At 46.7% G+C, this 15815-nt stretch overlaps 1 protein-coding gene across 1 annotated transcript in view; it reads right to left on the reverse strand.

The window, feature by feature from the left end:
- The window catches only part of DSCAM (DS cell adhesion molecule), a gene marked incomplete at its 5' end in the record, with an annotated part of 429780 nt that overhangs the window by 175762 nt on the left and 238203 nt on the right, over nucleotides 1-15815 (reverse strand). The window contains one exon of the mRNA XM_084231592.1: nucleotides 2426-2572. Coding sequence (XP_084087718.1) covers nucleotides 2426-2572 — 147 coding nt within the window. The remainder of the gene's footprint in view (nucleotides 1-2425; nucleotides 2573-15815) is intronic.

Below are 15815 nucleotides of genomic sequence, written 5' to 3' on the forward strand. Positions count from 1 at the left end.
TTCCCTACAGCCTTTCCTTTAGATGCTAAGATTCATGAGTGAAATCCCAACACCAGTGCTATCTGATCACTAGATCACCAGCATGATTTTCTAATAAAAATGGAGAATTTTTAAGGTCGTCACATGCTGATATCACACAACAGCAATGATAATCTCTTGGTATCATGTATTGCCCGCTCCATACTCATTTCTCCAGAGGAGCGATAAAAATCATCACCATCATCACTGCGTTAAACAAGAATCATTCCATAGTTACACCTAGTTCTATGTCTCCTGAGACCCCTCTTCAGAGCAGACCCTCCTCCTGTTTATTTTATTCTCCCTGATCTCTGGCTTGTTGAAGAACCTGAGTAAGTCATCTTGCAGGAAACCTCACCTTCTGGATGTCTTCCTTCATCGTGTCATTTAATGTGTTCCCCTGATGCCTTTTTAAACTGGCATTTAGTTCTAACGGGTTGCTCAGTTCAAGTTCACCATTTTTCCTTCTCTTTGCATCCACATAATGCAAGGCCTCCCCATGCTTAGTGGTGCTAAATGATCGGCAAGTTCGGGTCATAATGTTTGCTGAATTAATGATTTTATTAAGGGCTGAAAATGGTGACTTTTCTAGTTTTCTTATTTCCTTCATATTTATAGGTACAATTATCCTGTAAGTAAAAACTTTCCTTCTTGAATTAGGATATTTTGTTATCATGATACCCAAGGCTATAGGAGAAACAGGAAGAATTTTTATTAACCTCATTAGTCACTAATTATCAAAATCAAGAGTTGGTTCACTATTACCACTATTTAGGTAGGTCACATATTACTGGTGCTGTTAGTAAATGTGTATACATGTGTATTTATGTTTACATATGTGTGTGCCTATGTGTATGTGTCTGTACATATATATAATCAAAATGAGTTGAAGGTTATGAAAATATTTAACAGTTATACATGAAACAGTTATCATTTTTGACATTCAACTCATCATACTTTTGATTACTGGACACCCCAACCCAAAAACCTGGGTTGTTTACCAAGTTCTACTTTGACCTTATACCCAGATCTACCCAGCCCACAAATCATTCTTGTCTTAAACTTATTATGAAGTTCCTCTTCAGTTCTAGTAAGATCTTTTCCTAGGGTGTTGTGAACAAGTAAAACTTAGTGCTGTTAATAAAACTACTGTGGATTAGGATGACAGATGCCATTCATTTTCTAATTTACTTCTACAGATTTTAAAATTGAGTGCATTTTATGTACTTATTATTCTTAGCTTTAACAGAGACATAACAGCCATAAAGCTAGGGGGTAAGTAACAACTGACATAAAAAAGAACAGGGAAAAAACTAGAAGCTTAGAAGAGAAATCACTCAATTCTGACATATTTGTGCCGGACTTTCTGATACCAGTAAATTCTGACTCTTTTGGGGATGTGCATGAGGAATCCAAATAGAGCATTGTCAAGGACAGTAAGTGGGTCTTCGGGTGACAGTAATTTGAATTACCCAACATTTAATAGTCTTTTATCACTTCTCCCAAAGCATCTGAGCAGTAAAATAGAGCTATTCACTGGTGGAGCAATTAACCTTCTAAAGCTACAGAGTAAAGGTCAGCCATCTTGCATGTGCCTGTCTAATACTGAGGTGGACACTTCACTCTTGGAAACTGCTCCCAGGAAGTGCTGGCACATCACTGTGTGAACAGATTGCCATGTGCTTGACAGGTGGCCCCATAACAAGCCAGTTGTGAAGATTATGTGGAAGGCTGCGGTTTCCTCAAAGTAGAAGTTCCATAAAGGAAGGCAGAGACTGACATGCTTCCTGGGGCAGAATGACTCTTTCACATTTCCTCCATTTGTGAGCAGTCCTGGAAGGGGTGAGACGGTGCGACTGTCCCTTAGCTGTGGGTGTGGACACTTTCTCAGGTACCACCAGGTGTGTTCCAAAGAGCCGCCCTGCTCCCTCAGAGCTGCGTGTGGCGGGGGACACAATGTGTAGGAGGGTTGGTATTGTCAACAATGGAATATATGTGAGAAGAAGAAAGAAGAAAGGAGACACATGGAAGAAAGTCCTTCCTGTGTCACCCTTCCTCAGGGTACTTCCTGACCAAGTACCGCATCACACTCTCCTAGGATGAGAACTGTCACCGGGACCAGGAGTGATAGATGTACGGACAGGCGGAGCAAGGAGGTGTTGCCTTCACGTTACAAACTACCTTGGCCCGAGGAATTTGGGTTTTACAAGCTGTGAAGGGACTTGACTCAGCATCTCTAAATGTGTGTATCTGCCTTGTCTTGTCTTAGCTTTGGTTTAAAGGACCATCAAGGAACAAGTCAAGGCTTCATTTCAGCTGGGAATGCCCAAAGCTGTTGGAGTCCTTGCAGGACACCGATGAAGGAACAGCAGAAATAAACAGCAAGCGCGTCCTCGCGGGTGTTTACCTGATACAAAAAGCCTAGCGCTGTTACTTTGCCTGGTCTCCCCGGTGTACCGGTGCCGCGTGATGCAGCGGTAGTTATACAGTCCGTCCTCGTTCTGGACATCTTTAATATACAAGGCTCCCGTGGATGTGATGAGAAATCTAGATCCTGCAAGACAGGAAGACGAGCCCCACTTAGACAGGACAAAAGCAACCCAGTCGCATAAACAACATCACTGGACCATTTTCTCAACTGAAGGGGAATTCATTTTTGAAATAATTCTTTAGTTCAGGTATGTTCCTTACAGCAAGGGTTGCTGCACATAAGTGGGATGTAGCTACCTCAACAGGCTTATTTCTCTTAAAATGTGACAAATTAAGGTAATGTTACTTGACTTTTGTAGATTTCTACTTCCAGAGACTATACACTTTTGCCTTGGTTTGAAGTATTTCAAAACACACACACACACACACACACACACACACACGTTGGACATCTTAAGCCATAAAATATGCCACAAATTCCCAGGCAGGACTGTCTTAGTTCTTCAAAATAATAACCAACACATTTTATGTTCCAAGACAAAGATTAATTGCTTCTATATTCAGCGTTTTAGAGTCCTCTGCTGTTTCTTAATTACTGCTCAAATAATTGACAATAACTATTTCCACCTCTGGGAGAAAAAGGCCACACTCAGTGTCTCCTGCCTCCTATCAGCCTGGACACGGGGTCCAATCTGAGTGAGGGTTTGCGCCTGTGTGACTCGGCTATGCCCGTGTTGAGGTCAAAATCAGAGCTGCCTTATGAAGGATGTGGATGGCTTTTTCCTTTGAAAATAAAAATATCCAAAGATTATTTTTCTCTCCAATTTTAACGATAAACCAATAGCAGAAGAGTAGAGCTAGGTGTGAATTGTGCTCCTATGTGGGAGGCCCTTGGCTCACCTGCACCTGTCAATCTGGCCTTATAGACGGTTTCTACAGACAAGTCTTGCACTTGACGGACAATATGATTTTGTTTCTTTGGGAAAAGGTGAAAATGACAAAATTCACCTATTTTTTTTCATAGTTTGACTTGAAACTTCCTTGGGTTTATTTTAATCCAAATTTAACATGAACCTTGGCTTTATTAATTTGGGGTCTCAAATACTTAAGTTGTGAACACATTTCTACAGTCTTTGGCTATTTCTTGTAAGGACTCTTCAAAGACCAGTTGCTCATATGAAATAAAAGTCTTATGATTCTTCTACTTTGCAAGATAAGGGCAATTCAAAGAGGATGAATAAAAAAATTCATAAGCAAATAGTATCTGTGTTCAAAAGAACATGCATTGACTATTAAAACTATATAGAATATCTTTAAGTAAATTCATTTTTGATGATCTTACTTAGTTATTTACTTTAAAAAGCCCTAACTGCACTGAATAGCAGAGCAGGATACCCTAATGCTAAATGTTCTGGATTTTGCTTTATTCTCCCCCAAAAGAAAGCAACTCGAAATACCCTTGACCACTTGCCAGAGTCATCGCACACCAAACATTCCCAGCCGGTACATACTGTGCCTGGTTGAAAGGGCTTTCTCTGTCTCTGTATTTTGTGTGCTTATATAATACCCGGTTCCTTTAAAGTAGAGAATGATAGAAAAGAGGGACAGCAAAGGATATTGTACCTAATTCCTGTCATTTGTCCAGCCAGGAGTGTTTTCCCGTCAATGTGGTGAGGTGGGAGTAAAAGCTTGGGCGTGTGGGTCCTTGGGAGGGTCCCCAAGAGGGCACAGAAGCAGCAGCTGTCCCTGGGGGTGCCGAAGAGGGCTCTGGTCCCCGCACCCCTGGCCGTCTCGCTCACCCTGTCCCATCTAGCCTTTCGTACTCACTCACTCGGCTGGTCAGTGACGCTCAAATATGTTTAAGAAGAACTGGACCCTTATTTGTTGTGAATGTCTTCCGAGGTGTTCAGCTTCCTCTCTCTGCACTGCAGGTCCCAGCGCCCGCTTCTAACACCTTGTGTGCAGTTGCTCCTGCAGCCTTTCTCCTCCCAACCACCTTCCTGACCAGATGGACATTGAGATGCTTCCGTGCCTCGACTGAGTCCTGTCAAGTTGGCCATTCCTGGAGGCCCAGGCGGTGTGGCCTCCACCTTCCCCGCGCTGTTCCGCTTCCCCAAGCCCTGGCCACCCCAACCTTCTTTCAATGACTCTCCCGGAGGCCCTGAGCCCAGATCTCTGCCTGACTGTAGGGTAAAGAAAATGTCAGGCTTTTCTGCCCTCCCGCCATCAGGATAGATGATGGATCCTTGCGGTCCTGAATGCATGCCTGATGGCGGGAACCTGGAGCAGGGGTGGGCCTAGGCAGATGGGATTCAGCTGAGCTAAGACTGTGCTTTTAAGGGCGGCATCACCGGGACGCCAGAAGCAGCAGAAGCCGAAAGAGAAGCCGAAAGAGAAGAAGCCCGAAGCAGAAGCAGAGAAGGCCAAAGAGCCAGATAGAGTGAAGATTTGCTCCCAGCCCCCCAGCACCCCTGCCTGCCATATGCCTGGTGAACCCCAATAAAGACCTGCAAAAAAACTACTGAGGACTCTGACTCCTCCTTTACCCGGTCTGCATGGGATCAGAAAACCTGTCCTGTGCCTGTTCCTGCCCTTTACACTGACTTACCCTCTCCCCTCACTCTGGCCCCCCATCCTCAGTCACCTTCCCAGCAAGGTCAGTGCACATGAAGCCATGCCCAGGGTCCAACCAGCTCTGAGCACTTGAGTTTATTACATGTGTGTGAACTTCTCCCGCATGTCTTTGAAATCAGTTCAGCTTGGAAATTTTAATTTCTCTCCTTTAACTAGAACAGCAAGGACTTGCTCTGGCTCACTTTCTCGTCTCCATTACACAGTGCGGCGCTGGGATATCCTACCCAAAAATATTAGCAAATGGGGGGATAAAATGGGCTGTCATTGCTTATCTACAAGGGTCTCTTCTTAAATCTGGGTGGAAAGAGAGAAAGCTTAAATACCTCTCTCGGATTTCAAACTGAACCTCCCTCATGTATAATACATAAAAAGAGCATTTCCCCGTTAGGAATCACTATTATATATTCTTAAATGAAAATGAGCATATTTTAAGATTTTGATGTTAATTACTCTTTCATTATGCTCTCTGACTTTTACTGCGCAACCAAGCTGTTAGATCTTCAATAGGAACAATTTTAGTTCAGGAAGATTTTAAAAGCATATTTGATTTTTCACTTAGTCAGAAATATATCTTAGGTTTTTTTTTTGTTTTTTGCATTGCAATCTGAGCGGAGTTAATAGTCATTAAAAGAACAGATGGTTCTTCTAATAGGATGCCAAATGGTAGCAGAGCACAAGGAAACTTCGATCAGCTGTGCCACCTCCACCGGCAGTGGCTCTGGGGGAATGAGCTGCCTCTAAGAGGTGTGCACGGCAGTTCCTGAAGCGTTGGAGGAACCCAGATTGAAGTCTGACTTCAAAGTCCCCAGCACCGAGATGAGATGAGCCTCTGGACGGAGAGCTGGCGAGTTCCCATGTGAAAGTTAAATGAGCATTTACTAAAATAGTGGAAATAGAGAAAACATGTGGCTACATAGATGGTAACTTTAAAAGTCATCCGTTCCTCTTCATCTAGCTGTCGGCTGGAATAGGGGGTGCATGCAATTTGGGAGTGTGATGTGCGGGGCGGGGGGGGAAGCCATGAGAGGAAGTGGACATGACAGAACTCAGCTATTTCTTTAGCAATTGAGTAGCCTGATAAGATAGGATTGTTGAAAGAAAATGATGTTTCTTTTTTTCCAATTGTGGTTACTCCGTTAAAGTTGGTTTTCATCATTGTGTCTGCCCCAGGGTCACAGGTTCAAGCCTCTACCAGCGTGTCCTCTCACACTCTGCCCACCGCCAGGGCCCTGTGACCTACCATCTTGCATGAGCCCCTCCCCTCCCGCGCCCCCACCCTGCTCCCTCCCCCTCTGGCTGCCTCAGTGTAGGGTAAATAAAAAGCATCAGGCTTTTCTGCCCTCCCGCCATTAGCATGGATGATGGAACCCTGTGGTCCTGAAGGCATGCCTGATGGCGGGCACCTGGAGTGGGGTGTGGGCATGTGTAAGTGGGTACACCTGGGCTGAGAGACTGAGCTTATAAGGGCGGCGTCATGAGGATGCCAGCAGAACCACGAGAAGCATACAGAACCACTAGAGAAGCAGAGAGAATGCGAGAGAAGGCCAGAGAGCCCAGAAAAACTGAAGCCTTGCTGGGGGCTGGGAGGCCTGCCAGCCTCCCGGCCCCCCCCCCGGCACCCCTGCCTGCCATGTACCTGGTAAATCCCAGGAAAGGCCTGAAAAGCCACTGAGGGCTCCAGGACTCTCTCCTCCTTACCCCGTCTGCTTGGATCATAGAGAACCTGCTCTGGCCCTTCCAGCCGTTACACTCAGTTTCAAAGTCAGATGTCAAGGATTTGCTATTGGCTTGGTTTTGTCCAATCCTTTGTTTTGTTTCTCTACGTTCCACGTGTAACTGAAACCAGCCGGTATTTGTCTTTCTCCTTCTGCCTTATTTTGCTTGCAGTAAGCTATATACGAGAGAAAAGGAGTAGGTCCTGAACGTAAGAGATCCACCCTGGAGCTAGGGGTTCAACTGTGTCTCCTCCAAAATTCATCAACTGAGTCCTAATGCCCAGCCCCTTAGAATGTGACTGTTTGGAAACGGGCATCGCAGATGCAATTAATTCGGATCACACGGGACTAGAGAGAGCCCCGAATCTAGTGCCATGCTGGTCCATACGAAAGGACTTTTGGGTACAGAGACATCGGGGTATGAACGCTCACCCTAATGACAGCCGGAGGTGTGGCGTGCTAGTGTGAGCACCCCGCTTTTGGGCTACACATGTTGGGCCCAATCAGTCCTCACACCTGCCCTCAAGGCACGTACTATTTTTTTTTTTTAAAGATTTATTTATTTATTTATACAAGCACTGGGCACAGTCAGAAGCGCGGGAGGGCGAGAGAATTCACCAGAGCCAGAGCAGGGAGCAGAGCAGGCAGAAGGACCGAAGGACACTGCTGAGGGGAGCAGCGGGCGGCAGGAGAGGTCTGCGGGCCATGCGGGACCCTCCTCCGGTGGCCGGGGAGCAGCCGGGGATCGAACCGGTGCTGCAGAGGCTGCGGGCAGCTTCACAACCCAGCGCTCAACCGCTGCACCACCGGGGAGGCCCAAAGGCACGTACTATTTATTATTCCTCTTTGCACAGACAGAAGCGTGAGGGTCACAGGTTACCTGACTTGCTGTGTGCACTCAGCAGACCTGTGCCAGCAGCAGGGCGCTCAGTCAGGCTGGGAGCTTGTGCCCCACCCACTGTCCACACTGGCTCAGGGTCTCATGAGACACCAAAGATCCTGACCCATGGTGGGGGCAATGCAGGCACGAGGCAGAGGCCAGGAGAAGAGAAACAAGAGCACAGGAAAGACACAAGAGAACTGGGTTGGGGAAAGCGCACCCCGGGTGTGGCTGGGAGTTCAGGGGGGCAGGAGGTGAGCCCTGAGCCAGCCTAGTCAGTGGAGTCCAGTGGCTCCGAGGCCAGCTGGGGACAGCTTCAGGGACCCAGTCAGATCCATTTTGGGAGCTGAGGCCTTGAATGCCCTGAGGGAGAGGGAGTGAAGGAGGAGTCTCTAAAAGACACAGCAAGAGAGGAAGGACAGGAGGGTCTCGGCTCTGAAAGAGGGAGGAGAGCCTTCAGGAAATGAAGCTGCAAATAGCTCAGCTCAGCCGGGGCCTGCAGGAGCCTCGGTTTCCTCCTCTGAACATGGGGCTTGTTACCTGTTCAGGGGTACTGGGGTGTTGAATACATTCATTCCTATCAGTGCTTGCTAGACAAAGACCCACAGAAAGCTGTAGCCAGCCATAAAATATACTCTGAAACATCCCAGTTGCTAGAGCAGTTACCTAGCAGTTGCTAGGTATCCAGCCACAAACATGGGAGCACGGCAGAGGGCAGGCAGGCCTCTAGGATATTGATGTCGGGAGGAAATGCATCCTCAGGTGGTGCCTCATTCTGCTGCTTCCTCAGTGGGGTCCCATCCAGCCTGATTAAGAGCGGAAGCGAGGCTGGACACAGACACTGGTCTGTATACAAGGCTCCCCTCTGGGTACCGAGGCCTAAAGTTCAGTCCCCCAGCACACCTCCTGGTCTTCCTCATGGGAAAAGCCAGGATTCCACCCAGTTGCACTTGGTCAAGCTGGCCTGAGCCTGTTAGCACGCCTTTTCCCGAACAGGTCCTCTCCACGCTGGCCCGCCGCTCCCCAACCTTGCCCCGTGCCAACTTAAATACTCGTGCTGCCCTGTAGACATGCGTATTTTGAATTTTCCCCCAAAGAGGCCCAATACAATAAGGCATCATGGTATTGAGGCCACACTTATAAAAGAAGCATCAAAAAAAGGATCATCAATATACCCAAGGAATCGTGAAGCCCCTGTTTGGATGCTGAACTGCTTGGAAGAACTACTTGGCCAGAAATAATGACGTTACTTCCACACGCAGGGCGTAAGAATGAGCTAGCAACTCTCGGCTACATTTCCTAAGTAAGGAGTGATTTGGCATATGTTTAAATTCCTTCAAAGCAATCTCACTAAGACATTTTTTCTTATGTAAATAAAATTCTCTCTGTGAAATTCTCCTGCAGTTAAATGAGGCTCAATTACACACTACTAATTTAAGCCTGCACACTGCACTCCAACTGTATACCTAATTACCCTATTTAGGTTGTTAATGATCAGATCTTCGCTCTTGAGCAGATATCTGAGTCTATCATTAATCTTTCCTCTAGTTAGGTTTCCAGTTAGTTAAAAGAATACATTCTTAGAAAGAATAGAATTTGATTTTTAAGGGAATTATTTTAAGGTTTTTCAGATAGAGCGGGAGACGTTTAGAAAAGTGAGTTGTATTTGTTCATTTGACCAACAAGACAATTTTGGCCCCTGGCTTCTAGAAGCAACTATTTTAGGTGGGGAAAGAGAGTAAGTGAGTAAGTAAACAAAGAAAATAACCACAAACTGATCAATCCTCTTCAGGGAATTAAGAACTTGGAGGTTGAGCCCAGAGAGAGGAGCTGTTTAGACAGACAGGGTTTCTGGGAGACTGTGTTTCAGGTGGGCACAGCGGGCGCGAGGCAGCGGGCGCGACTCATGCGGAAGGGGAAGTGTGTGCAAGGTCCTGGGGTGGTAACATCGCTGCATTTTCAAGGAACGGACATAAGACACACTTTGAAAATAAAACTGACAGCACATGAAACTGGCCTCCAAGTTCACAAAGGGAAAAAGGCAGTAGTCACAGCTCAGGCCTTGGCTTGTGGGGAGGCCGCTGAGTGGACAAGGAAGCGTCTGCTGGGAGAAGGCTTGGGGTGTGGCACTGGTTGTCTGTGGGTGACTTATTTTGGACATCTAGGAATTAAAACTAGTCCCTGGTAGATTGCAGAGAAGTTCAGGAAAAGGCCAGTGGGCCTGCTGACTGCATTGGGTCACTGAAGCTAGAAAACGTCATTATTTCTCGTCCTGTGAGATGCATTTTGCAGTTGACAGGGAGGGCGCCCCATGCCCCTCTGCCCGGTCCTGACTCTGGAGTATGGCGCTGAGTCAGTCACAACATGTTCAAAAAGAAGGAGAAGCACAGCCCTCAGACCCTCCACACCTGTGTGAGTGGGATCAGACACGCTGCCTCACGGGTGCGACGCGCGCCGGCTAATTGGAAGGTTAATCGGCCTGACGCAATGACTTACGGTGATGGAACAAATCTGGAAAAGTGGGAACCAGAAAGAATGCACATAGACACTATGCGGTCGCCTCTTAATTTTAAGGGGTGATGTTTCTTAAACAGTGGGTAGCAACCTCGTAATGGGTGGTAAAATCAATTTCATGGGCTGTAACTTTTTAAAAAATCAAATAGAGTGGCTAGAATGAGTCCGCAGGCATCACAAATCGCAGGGCCAAGGGCCTTATGAAGGCCTTGTTTAGGTTCCGTGTGCCTCCACAGAGCTGTGCCCGCTTTCCTGAGTGGATATGGGCACACATGTGCCTCCGCGCGTGTGTGCATGTGAGGGCGCCATATAAAGTTGTGGAAATGCCACCTGCTTCTTACTGCGGAAAAAATGCCTGGGGCATCGGGCTGGGCATCCTGTAAATCCAGCTGTTCTTCCCTGACTAGATTTCCCACGTCCGGGTAAGGCTGATTGTCCCCACACATCTGAGAGCTTATCCTCTCTGTAATCTTGCAGACTGGGCCTCCCTGGTGGCACAAGGGGTTAAGCACTGCACTATGAAGCAATCTGCAGCCTCTGCAGCACAAGTTCGATCCCTGGCCAACCAGGGAGATTCCCGCAAGGCTCAGCAGACCTCTCCTAATTTGCCCGCTACTCCCCTCAGCAGTGTATTTCAGTCCGTCTGCCTGTTCTGTTCCCCACTCTGTCTCTGATGGGTCCTCTCACCCCCCACACCTCTGGCCTGTACCCCAGCTCTTGTATGCATAAATAAATCTTTAAAAAAAATAAACTTGCACACTGGCCAGGCCATGAGCCCACAGAAGTGGCTGCCTTTATGGTGACAGTGACAGACAAAGCGGCTGATCTCTTTTGCAAGTGACATCACTTGAAGGTGTTCGATGCCGTGTGCTGATGATGCAGGATGACCTCAAAGGAGCTGTGATTCAGTGACTGAGCTGTCCCCATGAATCTGTGTGGAAGTCAGTAGCTACAAAACAGCCCCCCCCAAAAAACCTCTTGGTGTTCTATGGGCTGACGCAGTGAGGTCGTGTAGGAGACATGAAACCAACACTATGTCCCAGAGCTTTCCACTGTGAGAACAACTCCACTCCCTGAAGGGCTTCCCAGACCTGGCTTGTGGAGGGCGGGAGAGAGCTGCTGCTGGGAGGCCTACGGGTTGAGGAACGTCTCCACAGCAATCTCATTGGAGCACATATAACTGTCCCCCCAAGTCTCCTCCATCCTCCATCCTCATGATACATTCACAGGGAAGAACCTCTGGGGCTGCCGTTCATTTACCTAGTACATGTCTATCTAGACCCTTCTGCTCCCAGAGGGGTTGCATAAATGTTTTCGCAATACATTTATTTTTGTGTGAAAATCACTTATCTCTATTACTTCAGCACTTGCTCATCTCCTTTTCCCTGCTTTTAAACACAGGAAAAGTCAGTCATTGGCTGAGGGTCTTTGGAAGGCAGGTGCATCTGCCAGAACTTACCATGGCTGCACGCTTTCATTATATTCGCACTGAATATGGCTGATGACACTAAGTGGCTGGCACTATTATTTAGGGTAGCACTGCAATGCAACTTTTGTTTACAATCACCTTGCTTTTAGTTATTTAAAAGACAGAAATAGATACTACTTTGTACAGGGAACCCAAGGCGTGGCAGCAAGGAGCCCTGGGCTCCTCACTGCATGTGTGCCACACACCACACAGTAGAGGCTCATTAAACTCCTGCCAGATGCATGAATGGCTCCATCTGTTCTGCTATGGCTGGATTTCCTCACTGATGCCAAGAGTTCACTGTTCCAAAAAAAGTCCCTCAGCCACACTTGTGCACCCTTTTCTCAGCACACATGTTCTCACTAACACGTCTACCTGGTTCTGCAGGGTGAGGCAGGAGGTTGTGTGTTTTCTGTTGCCCGGGTCCTCTGAAATGCTATGGGCTGCCCAGGGTCGCGGCCCCATCTGTGCTGCTGGCGTCCACCGGCCTCTGAAGACAAGGGTGGACAGCTCGCAGCCTCTCTTCCAGCCTTGCCAGGGCTTTGTCTCTTCTTCAGATGCAGGATATACACCTTCTTGAAACGTGGTAAGTCTTTGTCAGAAAGAAGATCCCTAATTATTCCAAGTGATGAAATAACCCTAAGTAGAAAGTAAGGCGGTGGAATGAGTCGCCGCCAGGAATGGGCCGCTCCGGGCTGACCGAACCGGGCTGTCAATGTCGCCTCCGGGTCTGCGGGCGGCCCCTCTGTCCAGGGCGTGGAGGGAGCCCTCCACCTGCCGCGCTGGACACCCGTTCATCGCCTCTGCTGCAGGCCACTGCCTCGCCTTTATTTCATGTTGCCTTGGGCCAGCTCACGGGCGAACGTGAAAGAATAAAGGCTGCGCCGAGGAGGACAGGCCGACCTGGCGTGCCTGGGCTTCCTAAGCTCTCTGGAAGCACCACGAGGAAGGCACGAGCAGGAGGTGAGTCCGTGGCAGGTGCTGAGACCTGGCTGAGGACCCGGCGCTCTGACCGGTGAGCCCGCTGATGGCCCATCGCCTGCACGGGGCCCTCGTGGGCTGAGGCCGCTGCCCGGGACCCGGCTGGGGGGCGCACACTCCCTGCAGGTCTGAGGCCCGACCCGGAGGACAGGGCGTCCCTCCTGCCCAGGTGGGGCCTGCACTTGAGTTGTCCTCGGTAAAGTGTAGTAAGTGGATGTGCCTCTTCTGTTCTCCAGACCCAGATTAACTTCCCAGTTTGAGGAATTAATCTGGAACAATTAATATATGACATTTAACCTATAGACACTTCCTAGGTTTCCTGGGTTTCTTTCTTTTTTTTTTTTTTTTTGAGATTTGATAGAGAACAGTAACTACAAAATTCTGTTTTACAACTGTACCCTGTAAAATCATTCTCAATTTAAAGTGAGCAGTTATTTATCAATTCCTCATGTACTTTGTATTCATTATTATTTTTAATTACATTTTTTGTTATACAACCATTTGGTAATTTTTTTGTTTTTTAAATACTGAGATGAAATTCCTTGTTGGATTGAATTTTGGTCATTTCTGTTGGGAAAATGTGGCATAGTATTTGAATCTTATGTTTCCTTTTCCCCCAAATAGTTTAATATGGTCAATAAATCAAATGTGAATTGTAGCAACTTTCATTTCTTAAAATATACCAGATTAATTTTATGAATACTCCCTGGTATAAGAAACCTAGAAATGCTGGTAAATGTAATAAACAGCCATTAATTGGACTGCAGAATTCCCAAGTAAGGAGCTCCTCAGGGATCCCTACACGAAGAGCAGGCTGAGCAGCATAGCCCTAGCAGAGATCTTCTTGGTGCTGTGCATGTGCTGGGACATCTGCTCTTCCAGGAACAGAACTGCTCTTCCAGGAGTTAAAACTCCTTGAGTTTTAACAGCAAGGAGGAGAGAAGACAGAATGCCTCAGTCTTACACATGTTGAGGACAGCTCTGCAGAAAATTATAATCTCATTAAAAGGGTGGGTAAAAAAATCTTAATAAATGCCCTCACCTGTTTCAGTCTGAACTTTGGGTAGGAAATACGTCTGATGATGGTCCTAGCCTGGCTCAGGTTTGGGATTCAGATTGGCATTATCTGCAGTGTCTGGGAAACCTCACCCACAGAAATGAACTTACAGTGTCCAAGAGCAAATCTTCCCTGAAGGATTGAGTCACCAGGGATGTTGACAGAAAAAAGTTCAACCTTCTTTGCCGCCCCAACTCCCAACCCCAAACCAGGAAGCGATGAAGGAACAATCTACCGTAAGAAAGAGTCAGGAGAAAAAAGAGAAACCTCAGATAATGGAGTGACTGAAGAGCAATGACTCCATAAGTATTCTTTAAACATTTGGAGACGTGTCGATTGAATCAAGAGTAAGTAAAAGGATCAAGATGGGACCAAAAAAGACAGATAGGTAAGATAAATAATAAAGTAGCATATTTGGGAATGAAAAGTATAATCCTGGATATAGATATTTAGATTGGACACAGTTGGCAAGATTAGTGTACAGTAAAATAAATCTAAAGAAATCACCTAGAATATTGCCCAGAGGGGAAAAGAAACATAAATCCATGAAAGATTAAGAGTCTTGGAGGAGAGACAGAGGAGATCTATAGGACTGACTTACTTTCCAGAAAGAGAAAGTAGAAAAATGTCATCTAAGAAATATTTGGAGAAAAATTGGAAAATTCCCCAGACTTGATAAGAGCTGGAAACGTCTGCCAATAATAGACACGTCCCTGGAACTAAGGACTATCCTTCAGGACAGCAGCTGTACTCAGGGAGGGGGTGGGATGCAAAAAAAATGAAGACCTGGTGTGAGAGGAATTACTTTCATTTCTCACCACTGAGTATTTTCGCGGTGAGGTTTCCATTTATGGCCTTTATTATGCTGAGGTGTGTTCCTTCTGTCCTCATCTTTGTTTTTATCATAAGAGGATGTGTCAGCAAGGGTGTGAAGGCAGAGGACTCTTGTGCACTGCTGGTGGGAATGCACACTGGTGGAGTCCCTGTGGGAAACAATAGTGAGCTTTCCTAAAACATTAGAAATAGATCTACCATATGATGCAGCAATTCACCTCCTGGGTCCCCACCTGAAGTATGCAAAAACACTAATTCAAAGGGATAATTCACTCCTCTGTTCATTTCAGCACTATTTATACCGGTCACGTTACAGAAGCAAACTAAGTGCCCCAGCACAGAGCAGTGGATTAAGAAGATGGGCTACGCCGACGTGATGGAACACCACTCAGTCATAAAATGAAGTCTTGCTATTTGTGACAACTTTGGTGGAACTGACAGGAATGATGCTGAGTGAAATAAGTCAGAAGGAGAAGGTCAATTATGGATGATTTCATTCACGTGTGGAATATCGAGAAACAAGACAAAGGAACAGACAAAGCAAACCCTGGAAGTCTGTGAAATTGAGACTATTAGGTGGGGCTGGAGGGGGTGAGGAGTGTGGAGGAGGCTGAATGGACGGTGGTGAGGGACTCTGGGTGCCTTGGTGGTGAGTATTGTGTAGTAACAAACATTTCAAGAGTAACTTCAAATCTGTAATGCTGAATCACATGGCCAATGCTGTAAGCTAATGTTAGTTCAATTAAAAAATAAGGCTTACTTTTAAAAAATAAATTTTTCAAATGCTTCAAAAAATTTTAAAAAATGATGATCAAAGAAATGAGTATGAATGGGCGACTCTAAACAAAGCCTGCCTGATGTGGCCCTGGTGAATACCACAGACGTGACTGCCAGGGGCAGCTGGAACAACCAACAGCGACAGCCTTTGAGACAGGAGAGATGCCCCAGCTGGAGGGCTTCCCAAAGTCCTGGCTATTCGGCCTGACCTAGGGCAGCGGCATGATATTGGACCCCAGAAAAGCAGTGAGAGACTGATCCACAAATTCCAGTCCCCCCTCATCTTGTCCGGGCAGACCCCTATTCACTATTTGAGAAACCAGGAGCTTTCCAGTTCACAAAGGCAACTGTGGTCATTGCTTTGTTGAATTTTCATAGCAAAGCCAGCTCAGGACAGGGGAGGGATGTCACAGGAGACTATGGTGACAGTTCACGGGTGAGTGGGTGGTGGGAATTACATGGGGACTACGCCTGAGAGGAACAACGATGTAAAAAAAATACATATGA

The sequence above is a fragment of the Talpa europaea genome, assembly GCF_964194135.1.
Source record: "Talpa europaea genome assembly, chromosome: 4".
Classification (NCBI taxonomy): Eukaryota; Metazoa; Chordata; class Mammalia; order Eulipotyphla; family Talpidae; genus Talpa; species Talpa europaea.